This window comes from Equus przewalskii, chromosome 9, assembly GCF_037783145.1.
Source record: "Equus przewalskii isolate Varuska chromosome 9, EquPr2, whole genome shotgun sequence".
NCBI classification, from domain to species: domain Eukaryota; kingdom Metazoa; phylum Chordata; class Mammalia; order Perissodactyla; family Equidae; genus Equus; species Equus przewalskii.
Window position 1 is genome coordinate 78,065,692 of NC_091839.1, and position 13,376 is coordinate 78,079,067.

Genomic DNA, 13,376 nt, shown 5'->3' on the forward strand with positions numbered 1-13,376 from the left:
TAGTCTCCTGGTTGGAATTATTGTCCTCCTAGAGTCAATTTTTTATATTTGTTTATACCCTACAATGGCTTCTCTTTGCATGTAAAACCCAAAGTCCTTATGTTGCCTGTGAAGTCCTCCATGATCTGGTCCCACTTGCTGTCAGACCTCCTCACCTATTCTCTACCACATTTCATTCTGTTCCAGCCAAACTCAGCTTCTTCATACCCACCATTGGTCCTTACGCTGGCTCTCCTCTCTGCAGAGAGGACACTTGCACATCTTCCCATGGCTAGTTCCTCATCACTGAGGTCTCTGCTCAAACATCACCTCCTGCCGTGGATTGAATGTTTGTGTCCCCCCAAAATTCATATGTTAAAATCCTAACCCCTAAGGCGATGTTATTAGGAGGTAGGACCTTTGGGAGGTGATTAGGTCATGAGGGCAGAGTCCTCACGAATGAGATTAGTGCTCTTATAAATGCAGCTTGAGAAAGCTCCCTTGCCCCTTCTGCCATGAGGTTACTTTGAGAAGACAGCTGTCTACGAGGGTCCTCACTAGACACAGAATCTGCCAGCGCCTCGATCTTAAGACTTCCCAGCCTCCGGAACTGGGAGAAATAAATTTCCATCGTGTATGAGCAACACCGTCTATGGCATTTACATTATAGTAGCCTGGACAGATTGAGACCCCCCCCAAAGGCTTCCACCACCCTACTGACAACAGCTACACACTTCCTCCACTGTCTCAATTATTTTCATAACATCCACTAATACCTGAAATTTTATATTTATATTGTTTATTTGTTTATTACCGCTCCCTCACTCTAGAACATAACCTCAAGAGGGCAAAATAATATGTATTTTGTTTATTATTTTACCTTAAGTAGTTTCTGTGATATGCACTTATGCAGAAAGAGTTAACATAGCAGGCCTGAGACTGCCAACCTTAGAAATGCTTGCTTGCGGACCAGCCCCAGTGGCCTAGTGGTTAAGTTTGGGGTGCTCCACTTAAGCAACCTGGATTTGGTTCCAAGGTGCAGACCTACACCACCTGTCTATCAGTGGCCATGCTGAGACAGTGGTTCACATACAAAAAGTGCAAGACTGGCAGCAGATGTTAGCTCAGGGTGAATCTTGCTCAGCAAAAAAAAAAAAAAGAAAGAAAGAAAGAAAGAAATGCCTGCTTGGATGGCCAACCTTTGGCTGACATCGGCAAACTTAAAACAGCCAACAATTTCCTGATATAAAACTTCCTCTAAATGATACAGGTGACTCATGCTGCCTACACTGTTTGTACAAATGATGCTGTTTATGTTGAACACCTGCTTTCCTTCTGGAGTCTGGAATTTTGGTACTTGCTAAGCAGAGGGCACCTATGTGACCAGCCCCCAATAAAAACTCTGGACACTGAGTCTCTCATGAGCTTCTCCAGTTGACAACATTTCATACATGTTATCATAATCTGATGCTTGTGGAATTGAGCACATTGTGAGCAAGTCCACTGGGAGAGGGTCTCCTGGACACTCACCCCTGGTTTCCTCTGGACTTTGTCCCACGTGCCTACTCCTTCTGTTGTTTCTTTATATTCTTTCACTGTAATAAATAGTAGTCATGAGTACAACTATACGCTGAATCCTTTAGGTCCTCCTAGAAAATCACTGAACCTGGGGGTAGTCTTGGGGACCCTGAAGATAGCAACCAAGAAGCTAATCTGGTCTCCCAGTTGAAAAGAATCAAATAGAATAGCACATACAGGAATTCCATAACATGGTGATGAATCCAGTATGAAAATAAAGCCATCCTTCCCTGAAGTCCATTACCCCCACCAAGAAATCCATTTCCTACTTACGTGACCGGCCTGTAGATCTCCTTAACACCGATGAACTGAAGCTGCTCCATAATGTCTGGAATACTTGCACATCGAGTAAGATTAATTCTTGGGTAATAAAGAAGATACGAGAGACACATTTCATTCCTGGTGCTTAATCCTCCCTGAAAATAGACATTTTTTTAGTAAAGCATAATTTGGTCTTTAAAAAGGTATCGACATATTTAAAAATTAAAAGAATTATTTCTATCTCTTTAAAAGTTGCCTCTCTTAAATAACCTAATAATATCCTTTAAGGTCTGTTTATGTGATGCAAACTTTCCACCACAGTGAACATTTCAGAGGATTATAGGGAGGTTTGGTTAACATGATAGATACCAGTCAGTCAGTCTGGCGGAATCTTTGCCTGATTGCACTGAATTTTCTATAATCTTGTTGTCATGTCTACAAACATCAGCAGCTACACACCACAGAAGAGACAGATTTCACATTTTGAATCTCAGTAGTAAATTATCTACTAAAATCTAAAAAGATCAAAGATCCTCAGAAGAACAGAATATAGAGTTGCTACAACATATTATCTATAATGTCCAATTTTCAACCAAAAGTTATTAAACATGAAAAGAAACAGGAAACTGTCATCTGTACTCAGAGAAAAAAAGTTAGTCAGTAGAAACTAATTGTGAGAGGATACAGATGCTGGATTTAGCAAAGACTTAAAAGCAAATATAAATATGTTTAAAAAGTTAAAGAAAGATGGTCAAGTAATTAAAAGCAAATACGCTAAAATGAGTGAACAAACAGAGAATGACATCAGAGAAAAGACAACATAAGAAAGAAACAAATAGAAATTGTAGAGTTGAAAGCTACCATAACTGGATTAAAAATTCACAGGATGAGCTCAACAGCAGATTTGAGACAGCAAAGGAAAGAATCAGTGAATTTGAAGATAGATCAGTAGAAATTTTCCGATCCAAAGAACAGAGACGGGGGAGAAAAAAAGACTAAAGAAAGTGAAAACAACTCAGAGATCTGTGGGACAATATTTAATGTTCCAATATACATGTAATTGGAGTTCCAGAATGAGAGGGAAGAGAGAAAAGAATAGAAAAAAATTTGAAAAAATAATGGCTGAAATTTTCCCAAATTTAGTGAAAAACATTAACATACAGACTCCAGAAGCTTAATGAACACCAAAGATAAATATGAAGAAAGCCACACCTAGACACATCATAGTCATATGGCTAAACGCCAAAGACAAAGAGAAAATCTTGAAAGTAGCAAGAGAAAAATGACACATCACATATGGGGGAACAAGAATACAGTTGACAGCTGACATCTCATCATAAATGATGGAAGTAAATGAAAGATACTGGAATTACATACTCAAGGGCTGCAGGGAAAAAGAAATTAACTAAGAATTCTGTGTCCAACAAATCATCTATCCTTCAAAAATTAGGGTGAAAAGCTTACCAGTATTGTTCACAGTTATAAATTAATGTAGTGACTAATATGCAATGACTGTACAAATTGCAAAACATAATATTTTGCACTTGATGAGCAAGGCAGGATTGGGCAAAGGGAAAAGTTGATCTACAAATGACGTTGCAGCTGACACCTCAGTAAATATCACATTTAATTTATCCTTTGAGTTGGATGGCTCTTCAGAGTTGCACCAAATTGTAACAACGGAGCTGGGCCTTTCTATCCTTACATCAACCAGTCACGGGCTGCTGGCTGCCCCACTGGAGAGCGTGCAACTTTAAGTGAGGTGTTCCTTGATACCAAGGGCTAGGCCCAGTGAGGGACACAGTTGTGAATTCTTATCATCTGATATTTTCAGTGGCTGGAGTTTAGCTGTGTTGGCCCCGAAGATGGAGAGCATCCAGGAAGAGCACCAAAATATACACTAAAATAATAATTTATTATGTCTAGAGTAAAATATTTCATCCAAACAAAATTATATGAAAGGCATGAGAAAAATAAAGCCAACACCAGTATACTGACTACCCTCTGTGTGATCCTCTTCAATTCTCCTCTTTCCCATCCTAAGCAAAGATGTCTTAATATTTTGTTTATCATTTTATTGCTTTTCATCACAATTTACATTCAGTTTATTGATGTATGTATGTGTAGACAATATATCGTTTATATATATTTTGTATGTTCTTGAACTTTAGATACATGATAGCATACTACATATAGTCTGATGCAAACTCGTTCTTTTCAATCAACATGATGTTCTTCAGATACATTCATGTTAATATATGTGGTTTTAGTTCATTAATTTTCATAACTGTATACTATTTATATATCATATGGACATATTATAATGCATTATTTGTTCTCCTTTTGAGAAATAGTTGAACTGTTGCCAGTTTTTGTTCCTGTGTTGCTACACGTTACTATGAATATTTTATATATTTCTCTCCTGGAACACTTTGCAAAAGTAACCTCAAGGTTAAATGAATGGAACTGGGTAGAGCATATATGAATCTCCAACTTTTCTAGACAATGCCATGTTTTTCCCTGAAGTGGTTTTATAAATTTACATTCAGCAGTGTATGAGGGTACCAGTGTTAGCACATTGGAATTGCAATTTTAAATATTGCCAAACTGGTGGGTGTAAAATATCTCCTTCTGGTTTTCATGTGCATGACTCTGGTTTCAAAGGAAACAGAGCATCCTTTCATCTGTTAATTATCTATTTGGGCTTCTATTTCTGTGATGAAATGTTTTTGTCTTTTGCTCTTTTTCTACTGTATGTTTGTCTTATATTACTGATTTATGGAATTTCTTTTATATGCAGGATACTAAGGCTTTGTTAATCTCTGCATTGCAAGTATTTTTTTTAGTTTAAAATTTGTCTTTTCACTTATTTAATAGTGTTTTTTGGTAACCAAAAACTTTAATGTAGTCAAATTCATCATTCTTTTAATTTATAGTTTGTGCTTTTTATGTATTGTTTAAGTTCTTACCTACCCCAAGTCATAAAGATATAGTCATGTATTTTTTTCCTAATGGTTCTAAAATTTTGTTCTTCACATTTAAATATGTAATCTACCTGGAGTTTATTTTCTGTATATATTGTGAGATAAAGACACCATTTTATTTTTGTTATCTGGATAGCCAATTGTGCCAGTAATTCTTTAATGAAAAGTCCATACTTTCCCATTTATCTGAATGCCATGTCTATCCTAAGCCAAGTTTCCCAATGGAGGATTTGCAGCTGTTTCCAGGCTCCCTATTCTGTTCTCCTGTTTTAAGTCTGGACGCAAAACACCATATTCATCATCATAGCTCTAAAATAAGCCTTCAGATCCAGTAGCTTGTTTCCCATCTTGTTCTTTTTTTGTAGTCTTTTGCCTATTATTAGCTCTTTGCTCTTCTATGTAGATTTTAGAATCAACTTGCTCCATATAAAAGCTAAAACTGTAAAATTTTTAGAAAAATTAAAAAATAGGAGAAAATCTTTGTGGCTATGGGCAGGCAAGATTTCTTAGGATATTAAAACCCCAAATCTTAAAATCTCTCTGATTTATTTTTACTGGAATTACATCATATTTATAGACCAATTTAAATTGAAGGATCATCTCTATCTTACTGAGCCTTTCTATCCATGAACACAGTCTCTCTTAATTTCTTTAATGTCTTGCGATAAAGATTAATAATTTTTCTGTAGAGATTAAACATCTCTAATGTTAGATTTTATTTCTATAGAACTTATAGTTAAAAATTGCATTTTCTTGGGATAGTTTCTTGTATACTAAAATACAATTAATTTTAGATATTATCAGTTTTTAGGAAGCTTTTGATGTAGTAAATTGCAATATGTGTGAATAATGTGTTTTACTTCTTTGTTTCTTCCTTTCTGGTCCCTATATCTCATTTTTTTTCTTTTCTAGTACAACGTTGAGTAGAAACAATGATAATAAATACCCTAGTATTCTTCTTGATTTTAAAAGAAATACCTCTAATATTTCACTTAGCTTGATTACTGCTATCGATTTTTCATAGCTGATCTTTAGCTGGTTAAGGCAATTCTCTCCTCTTCCTGGTTTGCTAAATGTTCTTTCTGCCCATGATTGACAAATTTTATAAATACTTCATGTGCTTCCATTGAGGTGATCATATATCTTTTTCCCTCAATCTCTTGGTTGAAGAATGTGGTTAACATATTTTCTGGGGCTGGCCCTGTGGCTGATTGGTTAAGTTCATGCACACTGCTTCTGTGGCCCAGGGTTCACTGGTTTGGATCCTGGGCGTGGACCTACACACCACTCATCAAGCCATGCTGTGGCAGCATCCCACATAGAAGAACTAGAATGACTTACAACTAGGGTATACAGCTATGTGCTGGGGCTTTGGGGAGAATCTAATTTAAACCAATTTTACATTTCTTGGTTAAACCCAAATTGGTCCTAACATTACATGTTTCTATTATGCAAGATTTGGTTTGTCAATACATAGTCAAAGATATTTCCATCAGGTGCATGTTGTTGACCTCTCTCACAGTGCTATAATCAAGTTTTAGTATTAAGATTATGTTAACTTCATCAAGTGAGTTGATGGGAGATGTTCCCTCTCTTTGTATTCCCTGAAAGAGATGAGTCTATTTCTTGAACGTCTGGCAGAACTCCCCAGAAAATCTGTTGGGATCAGATTTCTTTTTGGTTCAGAAGCCCTATGATCATGCAGTTCATTCTTCCTTTTGAAGTCTTAATTCATCTGAGTCCAGACTCATGTAGATGGCCATTAGTGACCACAGGTCTCTTATTAATAATATTTGGTGAGAAAAAACTAAAAGTCTAAGGAAAGCTTTTCATGAAGGAGTCAATAAATTACACTGCAACTATTACCATAGTATCATTACTTAATCTGATAAAATTCTAAAACAGCTCTGATTTCAGTTTTATAATGTTTCATGTTCAAGACATTCAGGAATTTTGCTTCCAAATGGGAATGGCTTTTACTTTTTTTCTTCTACAAAGTTTATTCCTCCCTCTCCACAAATGAATTTTAAAAATGAAAAAATTTTCTTACCCAAGTCATCCGGCCTCTATCTTTTGTGTTGTAGCGACACTCAGTAATTAGATTATCTCCCTAAAACATAAAAGTAAAAGCTTTCAGACTAGCATTTTATGCTATTTTATTTAGCAAACACATTTGTTGGCCAACAGGTTAATTTGCTACATGAATGGATGCATTAAGTCATTGGATTCAGGAGAAGACCTTTGATCTATTTAATTCTAGGATTGCTAGTATAATACACAAACAAACAACGAAGGCTTTCTGGCCAGACTCCACCATGTTCTAGCTGCATGACCTTGGGTAAGGAAATGAATCATCCGGGTACAATTTGTTCATCTAAAAAATAAGGATAAAAATAGCACTTATTTTGCACAGCTGATGTGAGAAAATTAAATGACATAACACACACTTAGCTCTTAGTACAGATTAAACACTTCATAAATGTTAGCCAGAGATGTTAGTTAATGGATCACCTCTTCATTTACATTATTTTCCTTAAAGGTCTTTAGTCATGTCTATTTCTTATAATAGAATTGTGAGGCAAAGTAATGGTACTTCATTGTTCCAGTGTTTTCCAACTTTTTGAACAATTCGGCACACATAGGAAATATTTTTTTATAGCTCCCACTCAGGTAAATGGATGGGCTATTCATGGACCAGAGGCAGCTAGCTCTGGGTGCCAGCCCCCAGATATGCTCAGAGGGCCCAGGGGTCAGTATCTCAACACAGTTATACCTGCTCAGGGCACACCAGGTGGGAGCTCTGAGACAACACAATAAAACTGGTTGGAAAGCCTCAAGATAAGACAACACAATAGAGTGCAGTCCTTAGGAATCTTGACAAGGTCATTGCTTCTCAATCTTCATCTTTCTACTCTCAGGGGGTATCGAGGAATTTCTCGTGTACAAAAGATTACCATTGCCATTACTCTCATTTCCTAAATAGTACAAGAATCTGTTTTTTAAGAAGAAATTAAAGGTAGGAAATTGTATAACTATCGAGCTTGATGCTTATGGAATAAAAAGATTGACGAAATGAAGCATCACAAAATTTTTTCTTAAATCCTTCATTATTATAAGGCATAAAATTCTCTTCTGTGTCCTTCCACCATAATCCAAGTATTGTTGCAAGCTGGATTACGCAACATGGTATAATTAGCTATGCCTGAATACCTTTGTCAAATGAAAGAATTATCTTTATGTTCATTTTTACTGAGATGAAGCTACCAAAAACTATCCTATTGTATAAGGAAATCTCTGATTTTTTTCATTACCAGAATTGCAACCCAAAGGAATGTTAACTGGGGAATCAGTTAAAAAAAGGAATAATGTTTAGTGCTCAGAACCCAAGTTTTTATTTTCTTTTTAAGTCAACAACTTGAATTGCCCCCGGGAATCAGAAGAAAAATGAGCTTCAATCTTGGAAAACAGATCAAACACATTCCATCTGTGTTGTGCAATGCCCATGGTGGGTGGTTTCAGACTATGGATACGATGAGCAATTCATTTTGCTAGTAGAAACCTTACTAATTTTGGCAAATAGATGTCTCATGACTTTTATAAGATTCATTGAAAAAGAACAAAACATTCATACGGGTAAGATTGTTTGTTCTTCCTTTAGATACTGGAACTCCTGGAAATTGAAGTCGAAATCGTCATCGTAAGCAAGTAATCTCATTTCTTCCCCTTTGCGAAAATGACGCAGCCTGATGCCTCTGCCAGCCAGGTGAGCGTGGAGAAGAACAGCAAACACGTGGATCCCACTTGGCTTTTCAGCTTCCAGAGCCTTGGAGGTTGGGGACACAGAGGAAGACCCGATTACCCCAAATGCACGTGTGTTCAGACAGTTCGCCTTCAGACTTGGAGAAACAACTGAGAAGACATCTAAAGCAATTTAAGTGAAGGCCTGAGATGCCAAACATTTTGAATTTGGATTTTTCATGACTTATTCCTAGCAGTGTTATCCTCGTGAAGCAACATTTGCAGGGAGAAAAGAAAGGGAAATAATGCTTATTAAGGACCTACCGGACCACTTCTAAATGTTATCTATTTCTTTCTTTTAGGAGTAAGGAGGTAAAGCTCCTGACAAAAAGATTCCAGGATGTTAGTAACCCGCAGGCTGAAGAGCTTATAAGGAGAAATTATTTCCACTTTTCCAGATAAGAAAACCGCAGTGGGAGAGTGGAATTAAGTGAGTTGCCCATGGTCTTACAGCTAGTAAATGATGGCATGGCAATTTGAATCATGTCTAAATAACTCAGAAGAGAGCAATCTTCCCACTTCACCTGTCTGCCATACTAACAATATTTTATAATTCATAAAGAATACGATTCATGTTGAAATAGTTTCAGTGAAGAAAAACTACAGGGAAGCAGCCATTATACTTATATATGGTTTTCTCTTATCCAATATGTATTTTTATACTAGATTTTCGTCCTTTTTGGTTAAAGAAGGGAAAGAAACTGTAAGGCAGAGAAAAAGAGAAAAAATTGAAAATGAATAACGGAAAAAAATACAAAAGGTAAAGCAGAGAAAGGAAAAAGAGATTACATAAACAAAGGTAGAAATCGTAAAAGATAAAACCAAGTGTCCAATATGAAACAAAGGAGGGAGCAGTGGGAAAGAGTCACCCTGGAAGTTATCTCGTCTTCAAAATTCTACTCCTGTAGCCTTCAGACTTTAAAAAGCAATCAAAGGTCTTGCTAAAATTATAAATAATAGTTTTACAGCGGACAACAAGAAAAAGACTAATAATAAACAAGCATGGAATTTTCCTAACGCAGTTTTCTAAGAGCATTGCTGCATCTGTAGACAGACGCTCAGCGCACCTCCTGCAGGCACTCCAGCGTGCAGTGGCCCTCGGAGCGGAACTCGGGCATCCCGGGAGGGATGGTGTGGAAGAGGCTAACCCACAGGCCAGCCTCAATCGCCCCCGCATCGTATTTCCTTATTTCTGTCGTATGAAATATCCTCAGTCCAGAATTATCTATTAAGCCTGGAACAAGAGCATAGAATTAAAAGTGAGTTTGAGTTTCTTAAAAAAAGTTCTCCATATTTAGTGAAAATGGGCTCATTGATTTTCCTTAAAATCTCACAAGGGAAAGATTAATGGAAGACAACACGCAGCTTCATAAACAGGAATTAAAAGACAAGTCGCCATATTGTCTGCAACTATTTTGGACTCACACAGCAAACCACAGAAGAAATGTTTGTGCTGTGCAGCTGATATATTCCACAATTATCTAACATGAAGACAGGATGAGAATTCTAAAGTCATTTATTAGAATGTAGAATGACTCAACAAAAGTTTTATTTTATATTGCTTTGAGGTGAAGTTCAATAACATTTACATAGAGGTGAAAATCCCTTAGGCTAGAAACCATCTACTGATGGAGGAAACTGCTAATGATTAACTTTCCTTATAGTCTGTCACCATCTCTTAATCATTGAGCAAACATTCAATCAACAAACAATTATTAAGAATCTATTATGTGCACAGCACTACATTAGGCATTGCAGGGATGAAAGATGAATAAGACACATTCCTTGCTGTGACATAGTTAACATAAGGATGGAGAGCATGAGTCCAAAACACTTCATAAATCTGTTCCAATGACTTTGAAATTAATTGACTCCCTTCTGCAGTGGGGACTTACCTCCCTGTGACTACCAAATTGACCCTTTGGACCAATTAGCAAAAATATAATTTTATTAACTAGTGTGATTATTTTATTGTTTCTCTTTCCCACTACACTATAATTTCCACAGGGGTGGGGACAATGTCTGTTTTTCGCTCACATTATATCGTTAAGCACAGACCCAGCACATAGTTGGTGCTCAGTATTTGCTGAATAATTGCACAAATCAATGTAAAATAATAACTTTGAGTTGCTTCGGTTGACAATTTCATAGTGAATCTTTCAATTTTTTGGTTTTGGAAAATTACATAAGTAAATTCAAAAATCAAACATAAAGACTTACCCCTCTTCATTTTAATATCATATTACACAATATCACCGCACAAATATTTCTTGGGTATATTTATGGTTTGCCCATCACATAACAAAGTACTTAATATTTTCTAGTGTGACGAACGGTAGATTTTAATTGTGCAATTAGAAAGAAAATGTTTCGTAAGCACCGTGTATTGGGGATAATTTACATCACAAAGGGAAGCAGTCAATTATTCTATCTCCTGATAAGGAATATGCAAATGGCTTGTTAAGATTAGTGACCACATGTGTCCATTTGCCTGGTTCAGTGTGGCTTAATTACTGTTGTTCCAGTGGAATTATTAACAGTACCCTCTTTCACTCTAAAAAGTATCCTAATTTGGATGACAAATGAATAAGTTAATTCTTTCTAACATTGGATGCTATTTTCTTTCAACTATGTCAAGATAAGAGTTGCGAGACTTTTTAAAAATCATTGGTAGAATGTATGAAGAACAAACTCACCTTCCTTATATGTCGGATTGTCATAATGGACTTCCAGGAGCACATAATGAGGATCTAACGGAGTGCCGAGGGATAATCCAACATGAGGTGGAAAGGAAAAACCCTAAAGAAGGAGAACTCCATGAGACTGTCCGTGAAAGGCCCTGGAAGCTCTACTCTACTCAAAAACCAACGCTTCTGAAAGATACTTCAACATTCTGGAATTCATTAATCTATAGTTGATAAAATAAAATGGCTTAAGGAAAGAATTACTTCCTATGGAAAGAAAAATAAGCCACCCTCAAATCAAAAATAGTGTATAAAGCTTTACTTATCAGTGTTAGACTCATAGGGCAAAAACACAATCAGTTAGCAGTGTTACATCTCTGTCGTCGTTAGCCCCACCTCTCCGCCAATGGCCCAGGCAAACATGACAGTCTCGCAGGTGAGGAACGCATCGGGCATGTTCGGGTGGTAGCACTCATGGCCGTAGTCCAGGACGCTGTCGTTAAAGCTGCTGCCGCACTGATAGAGCAGGATGTGATGGACCAGACTCTCGTGGCCTCTCTGAATCACCGGCTCAACCTAAACAGGCACAAATGAGAGGGAGGACGTGATAAATAAACCACCCTACAATACCCTACGATAAGCATGAAACTGGCACAAAAGATTATCAGTGTTTCAAAGAAATATTTTCTTAACTATGCAAAGGTTATGGGGTTCAAGTATAATTTGTTCTGGAGATGATGATAATGATGATGATGATGACAACAATGGCAGCAACGAAGATGAGATAACCATTTACTCCAAGAACCACAGGACTTTACTAATCCATTGTTTGGTTTTGGTTTTGTTTTTGTTTCTTTGAGGAAGATTAGCCCTGAGCTAACATCTGCCGCCAATCCTCCTCTTCTTGCTGAGGAAGACTGGCCCTGAGCTAACATCTGTGCCCATCTTCCTCTGCTTTATATGTGGGACAGCTGCAACAGCATGGCTTGCCAAGTGGTGCCATGTCCCGACCTGGGATGCAAACCAGCGAACCCTGGGCCACCAAAGCAGAACTTCACCACTCCACCACCAGGCTGGGCCCCATTGTTTGTTTTTTTAACTCACTTTTGTTTCCCTTACCATTCGGCATAGCCACTGTTTCAAACCTTGCTTGCTCTCTTCCAGCCTTGACTTTGCCCTGCCCCTCCTCTCTCTTTGTTCTTTTTTCACATAGAAAAAAATAATCAAGGCTATAGGTATAAACTCTCTCATTCTCTCTCTTTTCCACTTCACAATGTTCTTTACCCATCCCTACTGGAGGTGACAGACAATGTCTCATTCATCTATCTATCTATCTATCTATTTTATCTATCAATCTATCATCCATCGATCTATCACCTATCTGTCTACTTTTCTACTGTCTATCTATCTATCTATCCATCTGTCTATCTGGTGCTGAACATAGTGCTGGGTACAAAGTAGGGCTCAATAATGGATATTTTTATTTTAGTAATTAAAATGAAATTCTAATAAGACTTTCACTATTAGAATTTGGGAGAGAAAAAGGCTTTGCAGTGATGTGCTCCTGTGACACTGCTCAAACAGGAGAGAGAACCTAGAAATCAGTGAAAACAAGCCGGTCCCAATATTGAAAGCACCATCCATGTGAGCAGCCCCTTCCAGCGTCCCTTCTACCCTACCCCCTTCAGGCCAGGAACTCAGAATGAGCTAAGACATCCTAACATCCCATGGAGCCTCACAGCCGGAGGAAATGCACGAGCCCCCTTAGCCGAGCTGGACTCTAGGTGTTGCCATCAGTTACAGGGTTCTCTGAACCCTCCGTTCGTCTGTCACCGAAGCCCTGGTGCATCCCTGAATTTCCAGGAGTTGAGCTGCCTTAGAGGTCATCCACGCTTCTCCTTTCAGCCCTAACTCCTCAAATGCAGGCAGTGCATTCTGAACCCCGGCTTGCTCTCTGCTTTAGACGCACATGTAAAGATGAAATGTTTTCAGCTCTTTTGTCCTAAGGCTTTCCATTCTGACTTTCTATATAGTTTTCCTTTTTTAATAGGAAAATCTAAGCAGCCAAGGAGGGAAATGCTATGTAGCAGGC

The 13,376-nt window shown here is 37.6% G+C and overlaps 1 protein-coding gene across 2 annotated transcripts in view; it reads right to left on the reverse strand.

Moving 5' to 3' along the window:
* Window positions 1-13,376, reverse strand: part of MOXD1 (monooxygenase DBH like 1) — an 84,303-nt gene that overhangs the window by 12,409 nt on the left and 58,518 nt on the right. Inside the window, exons 5-10 of one of the 2 annotated variants that reach the window (XM_070557175.1) lie at window positions 11,681-11,860; window positions 11,297-11,399; window positions 9,668-9,834; window positions 8,434-8,625; window positions 6,853-6,912; window positions 1,831-1,973 (exon numbers count right to left, since the gene is read on the reverse strand). In XM_070557175.1, the coding sequence (XP_070413276.1) occupies window positions 1,831-1,973; window positions 6,853-6,912; window positions 8,434-8,625; window positions 9,668-9,834; window positions 11,297-11,399; window positions 11,681-11,860 (845 nt within the window). The remainder of the gene's footprint in view (window positions 1-1,830; window positions 1,974-6,852; window positions 6,913-8,433; window positions 8,626-9,667; window positions 9,835-11,296; window positions 11,400-11,680; window positions 11,861-13,376) is intronic. The other variant, XM_070557176.1, reaches the window with a different exon arrangement.